Below are 13492 nucleotides of genomic sequence, written 5' to 3'. Positions count from 1 at the left end.
TGGTCAATGTGGTCGACTTCTGGTCGGGAGGATTCCGGACCAATGTATCGATTGCACATTGAATTTTCCTTCTCCTTCCCAGAGGCCTACACACACTCATATTTAGGCGGCTAGTCGATACATGGACTACAAAATAGTGCATGTTTGTCTGCATTCAATCGTAAACAAAATAAAAGGAGTTCCAATTAAAAAGATTCCGACTCATGAATTGTATTGGGCTTTAAATCTTTCTTTTTTTTAAACGAAATGTGACATGTGACACATATCTCGACAGTCATTGTTGAAATTCAGAATAATTTGAAATGTGTCAAATGTCATATTTCAGAAGAGAAAAAAAAATTGAGTATACGGGTTTTTGAGACTGTCTGTGAGAATACAAATCTCTTGTGTACGTTTTGCCCTCAAGGGTCATTTGATCAACTTGTAACTCCAGTCTATTTCAATAAAGAAATTGTCGTCTTTGGATGCCATAGGGATTAACACATACCATTTTGTAAGTAGGGTTTAACGGCCGCATTAATTTTGTAGTAGACGCACAGAATGTTATTTGCGGTGCGGTATGCTTACACGATTTAGCATTCAGGAAACGCCCCAAAATAGATTGGTGACTGGTCTTGAAATCATCCTTAATATTGTTGGGTTCTCACCAACAGTAGATTGGACCACCCTTTCCTTCGCCTACTCTCCCACTCCCCCCTTCCTTCCACCGATCTCCGCCTTCTTTCATGCAGCTAGGTATGACAGATCCCGGCAAGCGAAGGCGTTCTCGGGTAAATATACACCGGTATAGTAGTCACCCAAAAAACGAGGTCAACATTCTAAAAAGCAGAATACAAGAAATAGACAGCTGTAGATTGTAGATACATGTATACAATACTATAATTCAAAAGAGATGGTTTAGTCATCACAGATTCCTTACTCAATAAGCTACCCTGGTTTTTCCTGGCGTTGGTTTTTTATCGTTGCGCAGTAAACTGCGTTGATATGTGCGCGTTATAAATTCTCGTATTATTATTATTATTATTATTATTATTATTATTATTATTATTATTATTATTATTATTATTATTATTATTATTATTAAAAGAGAGAGAGAGAGTGATGCAGATAAACAACCTAGAGCAGTAACTAAAGTGGCTTTTTTGCACTATTATTTTAATGTTTTATGCTTTGCTTTTGGTGGGTTTTTTTTTTTTTTAACTGAAAACGTGTGCAGCACAACTGTCCATAGTAAATGTCACGTTCTTGTATCTTTCTGGTGCCTCAAGAGAATATGTAGACATTATTATTTGAGAGGCCGGCCTACTTTATGCGTGTAACGAAATTAAAGGTGAAGTTGCACATTACAAAATTACAGTTTCTCTCAGAACATATTCTTCCAGATCTATTGCTTTACGATTAAAATCTTCCACAATCCCCGTCAAAAATACAACGAAAAAACTAAAACTGAAAAGAGAGAGAGAGAGAGAGAGAGAGAGAGAGAGAGAGAGAGAGAGAGAGAGAGAGAGAGAGAGAGAGAGAGAGAGAGAGACACACACACACACACACCCACACATGCAGACAAAGACAAAGTGTTAGGCAAATAAAGGTGTACATGCACAAACAGTAATTGTGACCCTCCACCACGAAATGAGTCGCATGTCACCTCGCGCGGTTCTGCGCTAGGCTTGATACAAGTCCGGAGAGTGTCTGGTAACAGTGTGAGGGTCACCTTAGTCACAGGCTTATAACTCAAACAGTTTTTGCTCATTTCTAAAACGGTTTTCACCACTGGATAGAGCACAAAAAAACTCTTTAGGAAAAAGTAAAAATATGAAAATCATGCAAAGGTGACATGCGACTCATTCTGTGGTGGAGGAGGGTCACAATTGACAAAGGGGAGAGTACAAAATCAACATAATTGTTCAAGAAGCTGAAAAGGGCGGTTGCGTGGTTGGTTGTTGGTTTTTCATGTCCCTTGAAACTATTTTGCTATTCGGGACCGATTCAATTCTGTTTTCCTTCTCATCAGAAAGGGCTGATGTAGGTGGAGGGGGGGGGGGGGGGGTGGGAGACAAGCATCGAGAGCGAGAGAGGGACAGGGATGGGCAGAGAGAGAGAGGGAGAGACAGAGAGTGACATCAATAGAGACAGAGATTCCTAAGAAGTCAAACGCTGGAAGTATAGCGGGCACGTCACGGGAAACCGAATGTTGCATTTCATTACAGGATGTTTATCTTTGCGCACTTGGCACGATTTCTGTTTCGATAAAGCAAGAAATAAAAAAGTACTAGAAAAACACGAAGAAAGAGAGAGAAAAAACTATTAGAGAAAATTCAGTTGTACTGCTGCTTATCATCGTTATATTTCAGATATCTTTGCCATCGCATACCTTGCGTGCCATTGCTCGCTAGGTACCAGGCAGGTAAAAGAACGAAGGTGAGAATGAAGAGGTTGCGGGATGCAAGCGCATGGTGCGCTGGCGAAGGAACCCTTCCTGGTTTTGTGCCACGAAGGCAAGAGATGCCGGTAATACTGTGATTACACTCCAGATGCCGACCCCGAATACAAATCCGTCTTTCTGTCCGTCTTCTTTGAAGATTTGAGTAGCTCTAAAAGCAAAAAGTGATTCAAAACGATGAGAAATGAAGTCAAGCGTTTTCTCAGAGAAACGAAGAATTCTTTTTATTTGATCATATCGAACAGAAAGAAAAAAGACAAAAGAAAAGAAAAGAAATCAAAGTTAGGTTGAAAGAGAGGAAGTAAAAAGGAAATGAAAGAACTGCAAAATGTCAATAAAGAAGAAAGAAAAACAAGACAGAGAAAAATGAAAGAAAGACAGACAAAAAAACACAGATCAGATAGAGGTACAAAAAGTGTAGTACAATTCTTTTTAAGTTGTTGAAAACAAATCGCTTATGTCGTTCTTCCTATGTTTGTGTTTGCTAATTTTTGGCATTCTTACAGGAAACAAATTGCTGAAGACGCAACAATGACCTCTCTTTTTTTCTCGGTCACAGTCGTAAAAGAGACAGCTTCAATCCATTCCAAAGAATGACGCATTTTGTTGTCTTTTTGAACAGTGTGTCAGCTTTTGCTTCTCCGGAGACTTTTGTTTTTTGTGTGTTTTGCCTCTTTTTACATTTAGTCAAGTTTTGACTAAATATTTTAACATAGAGGGGGAATCGAAACGAGGGTCGTGGTGTATGTGTGTCTGTGTGTGTGTGTAGAGCGATTCAGAGTAAACTACTGGACCGATCTTTATGAAATTTTACATGAGAGTTCCTGGGCATGATATCCCCAGACATTTTCTTCATTTTTTCGATAAATGTCTTTGATGACGTCATATCCGGATTTTTGTAAAAGATGAGGCGGCACTGTCACACCCTCATTTTTTAATAAAATTGATTGAAATTTTTGGCCGGACTTTGGTATTGCATTTCAGCTTAGAGGCTTAAAAATTAATTGATAATTTTGGGCATTAAAAATCTGAAAATTGTAATTAAAATTATTTTTGTATAAAACGATCCAAAAACAATTTCATCTTATTTGTCATTATTTGCTGATTCCCAAAACATATAAATATGTTATATTCGGATTAAAAACAAGCTTTGAAAATTAAAAATATAAAAATGATGATTAAAATTAAATTTCCGAAATCGATTTAAAAACAATTCGAGTTCTTCTCTGTTTTATGCCAAGAGACTGCCTGATGAGAGCTTCTCAGCTCGAAACCGGTAGCAGTCTTGGCTAAACAAAAACGGACCTTTTCAGGTTCAGCACTCTATGAGAATGCCCTTAAATGCACTTACGGTGAATTCTCAATCCATTGAGGTTGTAGAACTCTCCTCGGGTTATTCTTGTTCAGTGTTGCAATCGGCTCCGAAAGGGTTTGATTCTCCAGTAGGCTGTCGGTGAAGAGTTCTTTCTAGATCTAATTCTTACCCCCTCCCCCACCTCTTCCATTACCTCTAGTGTGCTCCCTGCTTTCAAAATTCCACGTTGGAATGTAGGCGGTGGCAGAGTAAAGGATGATCTCCCTTGCTCATGACGTAATTTCTATGCATTCTCGCTCTTGACGTCATTCTATATTTAACTTTTCTTTAAAAGTACAAGCGATTGAGTGCACATTTTGGCATTTTTAGCAGCGCTTTTATTATACATTTCTATATATATAAATATATAGAGATAGATGACATTGGATTTTTCGATAAATAGATTCGACCTTTGCACTTTTACAGTGAGGACAACTTACGGGTACATGCAAGGAAAGCCCACAACTTCTAAGGCGAACAACTCTGCAGAGTCTGCTGTGAAGGGCGACGGTAGTCTCCCTGTCACACTCGACACCCTTTGAATGAACTTTGTCCCCAAAGTTCCGAACCATGGACCCGCCAAACTTAGGTCCCTTCCATGTGGAATGGGAACAGCACGAAAATGATTCAGTGGCCTGAACATTTCATGTCGAGTCCCATCGCTGTCGACGACGCCAAATGTAACCGAGTGCCGAAACACCACAATCACCTTTAAAGGCGAAGTCCACTCAAACGGGATTGAGAATAACTGTTATGGCTTCTCAAAGAAAGGCCTGAACATACAGACACACCAAAGCCGCCAGACCATATCACAAACAGAACTCTATAATCCACAGATGTTGCCCACACACACACACACACACACACACACACACACACACACACACACACACACACACACACAGAAGCCGTATATATATATATATATATATATATATATATATATATATATATATATATATATATATATATATATATATATATATATTTGAGGTTGTAGAACTCTCCTCGGGTTATTCTCGGAAGAAAGTCTCTGCTGACTTTCAATTGTTTCTTTCACAATTTCTGATGTTTTATAATGTGGTCACCGTGAAAGTTGCATCGCCTTTAAAGCGATCCAATTGAAAAAAGCAGAAAACTTCTTCTTTACCAAGTCCTGTGTTGAACAGCAGTGAAAAGTTGACCGCTTTTCCTGTTTAACCTTTTCAAAATTAGATCTAACTTGTTCGCGTATCCATTTCTGGATCTGCAGGCTGGTACAGAGTTACCTCCCTTTAGGCTTTTTCAAATTTCCCTTGTTTTAACCTAATTTCTTGGTTAAAACTTGTCTAAATTTCTAAATTCTTTCTTAATAAATATCAATTCTACACTTTGGCCTTAAATCAAAGTGTTTCCCTTCACAGATATCCTCTTGGGGTTGTCAGATGAGGGTAGTCTCCCATGCCAACAGAAGCTACCATTCAGAGAATGGTTTGCTTCTTAGTTGGATAACATGGGTTGACAACTCTCGCCATCAGTACCACCTGACCACTGATGAGACACAATAGTGTCGAAACACGTGTCTGGTCTAGGTACAAATACAATGGTCCTCCTCAGGACTAGATTACCTTGCGATACGTCCCCCACAAAGGGACTTTGCTCTGTAAATCTCGGTCCCCCTTGAGGAGGGTCTGATGCTCCCAATAGGCTGTCTGTGAAGGGATACTTACTTCTCTCTCTATCTCTGCTATAAAGAGATTTTAACAAATCTCGGAAGAAAGTCTCTGCTGACTTTCAATTGTTTCTTTCACAATTTCTGATGTTTTAAGTAAGGACAACTTACGGGTGCAAGGAAAGTGTTCTGGACAGTGCAGTGACATTCTAAAAATAGTAACGTAGTAACGGGAATATGGATTGACGCCACACGAAGGAAGGGAGATAAACGCTGAAAACACTGGAGAAGATAAGGAAGAGTTACTGGGAATGGATCCAGAGAAAAACCAAAATCGGTTTAGCGCTGCGCGCTGAGAGCACGTGTTGAAATATCTCATCGAGCAGGTTGTGTCCGGGGTGTACCGGAATATGGCCACCAATTTTGAAACAGATCCATCGAGAACCTTGGGCGTGCATCGCGGACACACACACACACACACAGACACACACACACACAGACACAAGTCGTATATATATATATAGATAGACGCATTGAAGTTTCAAATGAGAATTGTAAGTACATAATAATACATATGTAGCAATACACTTAAAGCCCCAGTCCGTCTCAAATGGTTTACAGAACGATTTAAATCTTCTCGTGAAAAAAGCAGTTATAATCTTATCGAACACACTTGCAATAGCATTAAATGACACAGTTCGTTTGAATGGCTATTTAAGCTCGCGTAAACCACACACCTGTTTTCGTGGTTTATCTTACCCCTGAGCCATCGTGAACCCGTGTGATCCACTTTCCTTTTTTTCACAATTTAGCAGTCAGTTTGTGATTTCAATGCGACTCGCTGTATCTGCAATAGCACGTTATTGTGTACCTCTGAATCTAAAACACAATAAACGGCTGCGAGTCACACGAACTAAGCGGTGGCAGTTGCTCGTTCAAAGAAACTGGCGACATGCAGAACATTCGTCTGCTACGAGAACCATGTTTTGCGGGACACACTTCCGGGCTACCTTTTTTAAAACTTTCAAAACTTCGAGTTGTGCTGAGCTTGTCTTGATTAAATAAGAGTCACATTTTATGATTTAAGAATGTTTGTTTAACAAGCTGTTAATTTATTATTTAGATTTTAAAAGTTAGGTCTAGCGCCAAAACGCGTCGTCCGATTGTCTGATCAGACAATCCGGCTGGCCACGCAAAAATAAATTCTTTGAAAATTGCTCGCTCTTTACGTAGGGCACCTAGGATGTTCTCAAGCGGTGAGTGTTTAAACTAAAGGGTGTTTGTACTGTGTGTAAAAGCCTGACAGTGTCTGTGATGGTTTACGGGACTGTGCCTTTAATTTGGAAACACGTTTTGTTCGTATGAACATTAAATAATGTGAGCTATTACGGAGACATGCCCTGAAAAACATTTCGATTCACTGCCCAGCGGCAATACACGATTCCAATCCATAACTGACATTCACGTATTCTTAAAGAAAACTAAGACTCAAGCTTGCACCTTTTTGACACAGAAAAAGCATCTCAAGACATAAACTATAGACTGCAGAGAGAAACCTGCCAAATCATCTGATTCTATAAACAGATTGCTTTAATTACGCCGGTCTAGACATTTAAAAGGGAAAAATCACAATATTGAGGTCCTCGTGAATGTTTCGTTGTGTCTGTTATCGTTTCACACACACACACACACACACACACACACACACACACACACACACACACACACACGCACACACACACACACACACACACACACACACACACACACACAAAATTCGAGTCAGTGGCATTTTCTTCATTAATTAGTTTATTAACTGAGATTTCTTACACATGTATGCTGTTATTACACCGCACCGTAACCTTTTTCATTAAAACAAAAATAAACATACATAACAAAAGAAAACATAATAGAAAAGTAAATAGTAAATATTAACAGCATACAGCTGTGAGATGTATAACGAAAGGAGCATATCGTCAAACAAACCAAGAACATTTCACAACAAAAGCCAAGGTAATGACTAGAAATCAAAAACGGAACACAAAGAACTTTGCGTACAACTTAATATATGCAAACAGAAAATACACGTAGACATTAACAAGAAATATTGCCTCTTAAAGTTAAAACAAACAAACAGAACCACAGACATGATTAAAATGCTTAAGTCGAAAACTTTGACATGAACTGGCAATGGAAACACGAACAAAAAATGCACATTATAAATGTTAGTGGTGCTATTCCGTGCTTAGGGATTGTGGGGCTTCATCAGTATAATCATCATAATAGTTCGTCGGAAAGAAAATGTGCCATATATTAGTCCAGTTTAATAGCAACCGGGGGTTACGATTGGCTGAGGACAAGCAGTGATACATTGTTTTATATACATTATTTTCTCCTCTCTTCTTTAGTCCGCGCTTCCTGATCTTGTGTTGCTATTGTTTTGTTATCAAACAATAATATTAAAAACAAAAACAAAAAAATCACGGGACTAATGCATGCATGCTTCCGTTGTGCAAAGATTTGTTTCCCTTATAACAAATATTCTTACCCACCCAAATAAACAATTACATAGATAGTTAAGTAAATAATTAATATTTCTTCTGTTTCCTGACAGCTGTATGTTGTTTTGTTAGAGAACAAAAGCCAATGAAGCCAATACGCCTCAATTTTATATCTCTTAGTTTAGACTTCTACCCTCAAGTATTCTCTTCAAAATGTCTGCACAGCCGCTTCCATTCATGAGTCTAATGTATTTCAAACCTGTAATCTCCTACACCAGAGATACCACTGTAAAATGTCTTACATAAACGATGTCGCTATGTTAGTTTCAACTTGCTGCCGTACACTATTTCTTAGCACACCAGGACAAATTGAATCAAGCGATGCTTGAAAATGCATCTTAGTTCAAAAACAGAATCTGCATACAACATGCATAAAATTAAATGCTGAATATATTTGCCCCTCCAACATTATTTACATGGATCGTGTCATGCTAACCAGTATCACAGATACACAATCTTAGTTTGACAAGTCAGTTTGGCAAGTGTTTTTTTCTTCCAGTTTAGCCACTAAATGCAGTTGAGGAATCGATGCAAATGCCAACAGTACATCCCCAAAACGTGAGGCAGTGCAATTAAGGGGTATGAAAGGGGGAACACAAATCACAATAAACTTTCCAAGCATTCGAGTTGCGACCAACCTATCGACCCCCCCCCCCCCCCCCCCCCCCTCATTCCACAAAATGAAAAAGAGATAATACAAGGGCACTGACAATTCATTTTGAATTCATATAAATCACGAACAAAAAATAATAATAGGAATAAACCAACCGAAGCTGCAAAAACAATTGGGAATGAGCAATTTTACCGGCATGATCAACACAATGCATACAATTTCATTTTATGTTTGATACATTTCCAGTTCGCCAGCAACAGAACATAAACATATTTTTCTTGTTTATTGCATTCCTGGTCTACCGGCATCATAACTTCTTTAGTGATACCTCGTAACCGGCTTTATTTATTTATCTAAATCCGGTTCTTTTCCAAGAGTTTTCGGATATTGTTATATGACAGCAGTCCCTTAATTTTCCATCATATTTTCAGAACCTTGCAAAGATATCGATTCTATGGAATGGAAAATCGACAATACGTCAAAACTCTTGGTCAAGGAGCGGCATTTTGACACACATTCAGCCCCCTTCATCAACACAACGTTGTTCAACAAGGAAGGGAAACAAATAAATAATCAAGATAAGGAACGTGCTTAACATTATACATATTATTTAAACATGTGTGACCTCTTCAATTTTTTCTCTCCAAATAATACATTAGTTAGTTTATCATGATCATCATAAACGGACAACATCTTTACACACGCCGTGACAATGACTTTATTTATACTCTACAATCATTTAGGGCTATTCATAGTGATGTCTCTCCTGTATCAGATTTAGCTATTAAGCACACCATCAACTGGCACAGAAGGACAATTAATCAAATGGTAAACATAAGGGTCATGGAAAGAACTTCAGAGCTTGCATTTTTGGGCAGGAATGACTGAAAGGATTCAGGGCAGGGAAAGAGGCAATAGTACACGGCAGACACGCATTAATAATTATGCTGTTGTCCTACATAAGGGCGTGTAACAGCTAATACAACTTTCGTAATATCAGACATCTCACAAAGTCCATTGTCCCTATGGCATTGAAAGAAGCATAAGTACACCGCATACACGGACGAATAGTTATACTGTTGTCATACATAAGGGAATACGTCAAGCTAATATAACAATCATAGTTTGAGACATCTCTGGTTTTCACGATCCACGGTCACTTTGGCACCTGCCTACCTTCTACCATAAAATCGCCAGTACGGAATAATTTCTCAAAAAAAAAAAAGAGCCATACACCTGTCGTCAAAATGTAAAAGTAAAACGGGACACCTTTCCGGAAAATTGCACCATGAATTATTATATTTCAAACATTTTGTTTGCATGAGAACATTTCTTTCGATGATGATGATGATGACGGTAACATATATAAGTTAGAACTAAACATAAAAACAAATCTTACCCGCTATCCTGCATCCTTTGTCCAAATCTCTAACCCTACTTCAAATCTAGAACATTGTCTGCACCTGCTGTTTAACTCCGTACACAACTCAGGTTTTCCTTGCTGAACTCTTAAAATCTAAGACAGCGCATGACAAGAGTTCTTAATGTAATGGCGCAAAGGATTCTGGGCAACATGCACCCCCCAAAAAAAGTTCTTGCTTTGAACATTTGAAGTTCCTGAATGCTCAGGTGCCGAGCAGGTTAGGGGGGGATCCAAATCAGAAGGTACAGAATTTACAGAAATTGTTTGGGATAGAGAGTTTCCACCGAAATAACCTGTTCAAAGTTTTTGTAATTTCATAAAACCATTTGGCATGTACAAATATTTTACTCTGTATTGGCCAAAAGCTGAAAATGTAAAAAGCAGTACATGTTCAACTATCAAAAGTTTTCAGCATGTAACGCAAAATATTGATTATAGATCTAAACGTACCTAACCTGGTTACTGGTGTGTTTTCTTTTTATTTTAATGTAACGCGAAAGTGTTTTTGTGTGACTTATGTCCTTTTTTTTCCAAACGCTGTCATGTCACTCATGGTATACATAACTGCAAGAGCAAAACGTTAAGGTTTAAAGCTTCTGGGCAGTATAACACCCTGGGTGGTCAGCTTAGATGTCCCAGCTGAAGAGATGGTGCTTGACCAGCATGTCCTTGACCCCGTCTCTGAAAGGACGGAAGGTGTCGGGTTGCTTGGGCAACTCCCAGTCACGTGACAAGCTGAAGGAGAACTGGCCCATCAGCCTGTGAAAGATGTCCACGACCACCACATGCATGTCAGTAAATCCCAACAACCCGATAACATTTCTTAAAATACATGCATTTTGTAATGGTTTGTCAGTAAGACAATTCATGAAACTTTACACTGCACTCAAGTATGTTTGGGTTTAAACAAAAACGGCAATGCCAGGGAAGTTACTAGAACGTAATTTTCTTGTTATCTAGAAATACATCAGCTGAGCCATTTCAAGAGAATTGGCATTCGTATTGCATAAAATAAAGGGATAAAATTGCATTCACATTATATTGTTTAGTTGGCTAAATACTTCAATTTGTAAGTAATAAACCAACACAAATAAAGAAGCAAAACAAAGGAGAGAGAGAGAGAGAAAGAAGAGAGAGAGAGAGAGAGAGAGAGAGAGAGAGAGAGAGAGAGAGAGAGAGAGAGAGAGAGAGAGAGCGAGAGAGCAGGCACACCAAGTTCACAACATGCTTTTTTTCTAAAAAAAAAAAAAAAAAAAAAAATGGAAATAAACGAAAAATAATGCACTGGCACGGCTAATATAACACAAGCATATATAGACAATGGTGTTCAAACATAACAGGTTCATATACTACATAGTAATGTTCTTCCGTTGTGACTATGACTTTTCCATTGCACTCAATCTACTTTCATTCACGACACATCTGACTCGCCGCTGTTCTATTGCAACACATGCCCCAGTTACCCTTGCGTGTTAGCTAACACAGAATGAATGTCTTCGTGTAAAGTGTCCTGTTTTGTACAAATCAATCGTAACATCTTAACTATCCTATGTCTACCACCTGTGCGTTTCCACTTCCATAGTATAGTGCGTCACCATAACCGTGGACAAATCGTCACATTATTTTGTAATAATGTATTGTGACTAACTGACACATAAATGTGAGATTTACATATACAAAAAAGCCATCATAAGGCTGTAACCTATAGTGCCTTACAACCCTAACTCACTCATCACAAACGTTTTCTGAAATCATGACTACATTGCGTTTGCCTACCCTTATATTGGCCGGTGTAACACGAAATTTTTACTCCGGAGTAAATATTTCGTACGAAATTCTTACTCCGAGTACACTTTTCGTACGAGAAAAGAACTCCCCAAGGCACGAAAAAATTACTCCCTCCACGAAATTTTTACTCCCCATTTTTTTTACTTCCAGTAAAAATCTCGTACGCAAAAATGGGATGCGGGCGAAGGGATAATGCCAATAAGTGATCTTGCGCACACGAATGTCGCGCTACCCTCTTTCCACCCCTTCCACCACCAAGACTAACAGGGGACAAGGGAGTACACATTTCGTGCACCTGGCATGGGAAGTTAAATTGCTCGTGTTGGGGTGAAGTAATTTATTCGTTATTTATTCGTCAGGGGAGTAACATTTTTGAACGAAATGTTTACTCGGAACTCACCTGTCTTGGGGAGTAATTTTCTCGTGCAATGGGGGAGTGCTTTTTTCGTAAAGGGAGTAACTTTTTCGTACGAAATGTTTACTCCTGAGTAAAAATCTCGTGGGAGTAATTTTCTCGTGTTACACCGGCCGTGTGTAGCTCGCACAATTTTCTGATAAACTGTTTGTATATCAGCTCACTGTCACCCATGTGAAAATGTTGAAGTGCCTGACCTTTGGAATCATTAATAATGTGTCCTTTTCCCAAATGTTTTTCATAAACTTAATACAATTTCTTATTGACTACAAAAGGTGAAACCTAACAAACTTAATATCTCTTAGCAAATTAAAAGGAACAACCCTTAGTCAACAGGAACTTAAAAGGACGCTGAGAATGATTTATCCATATGCTTTTGACAACAGAAAGTCAAACCTTTCCCTAAGTTTAAGGCACTGTAAACACATTTGTCATGGCTCCAAGCTCCCGCGTGTGAGATCATAATGATCAAAATATCACTGTTGGGCCCTTAATCGTCCCACTCTACATTATTAACACTTGATCATCTTACTCCACATCGTCAACACTTGATCGTCTCACTCCACATCTAGACGTGCTACAATCGACACGCAGTTCCGAAGTGAACAACTACAAATCCCAGCTGAAGAGATGGTGGGCGATGAGCATGTCCCGGACACCTTGGCGGATTGTGTCCGAGCGCACTACCCGCTTCTGGGGAAGCTCCCAGTTTGTGGACAAGTGAAACGCAAAGGATGCCAGAATTCTGGAACGACCACAACAGAAAACAGCGTACAGGCTCACACTGCATGCAACAACATCGATAGAATACATGGGTAAGGATAAAAGCTAGGACACAACGAAACATGTAAATGTGGATAAAGGAACAGTTATAATCACAACAGAGAAGATAGCATAGGCTGCATTTGAAACGACAACAACAAATTAAGAAAGAAAACAACAGGAACCGAGGACCCTGCATTTAAGACAACTGCGTTACATATACTTGTAGCCTCAATAATAAAACGCCGGTAATTGAGTAAGAACGCTGGCGCGAATCTGAAAATACATATACAAGAGCATCACAAAAACAAACAAAAAAGAAAAACAACCAAAACAACAAAGTAGAGTACAACGACGTACACGTTTGGCGTGCAACATGAACGCAAAGAAAACAGCATATTTAATATGCAAACTGACGTGCATAACATAACAACATAGCAAAAAATGAGTATTGCATGTAGCATGGATTATACAACAACAAACAC

General features: G+C 38.8%; 1 protein-coding gene across 4 annotated transcripts in view; it reads right to left on the bottom strand.

Moving 5' to 3' along the window:
* Positions 1-7236: 7236 nt before the first annotated feature.
* Positions 7237-13492, bottom strand: part of LOC138959301 (small G protein signaling modulator 3-like) — a 57115-nt gene continuing 50859 nt past the window's right edge. For 2 of the 4 annotated variants that reach the window (XM_070330719.1, XM_070330722.1), the window contains exon 20: positions 7237-10801. In XM_070330719.1, the coding sequence (XP_070186820.1) occupies positions 10669-10801 (133 nt within the window). In that variant the 3' untranslated portion in view covers positions 7237-10668. Of the gene's footprint in view, positions 10802-11294; positions 12991-13492 lie in introns of those variants that run through there. The other 2 variants (XM_070330717.1, XM_070330720.1) reach the window with 1 other exon arrangement.

The sequence above is a fragment of the Littorina saxatilis genome, linkage group LG2 (genome assembly GCF_037325665.1).
Source record: "Littorina saxatilis isolate snail1 linkage group LG2, US_GU_Lsax_2.0, whole genome shotgun sequence".
Lineage (NCBI taxonomy): Eukaryota > Metazoa > Mollusca > Gastropoda > Littorinimorpha > Littorinidae > Littorina > Littorina saxatilis.
Note: the sequence above shows the minus strand (reverse complement) of the source record. Positions and strands in the feature narration are given on the sequence as shown.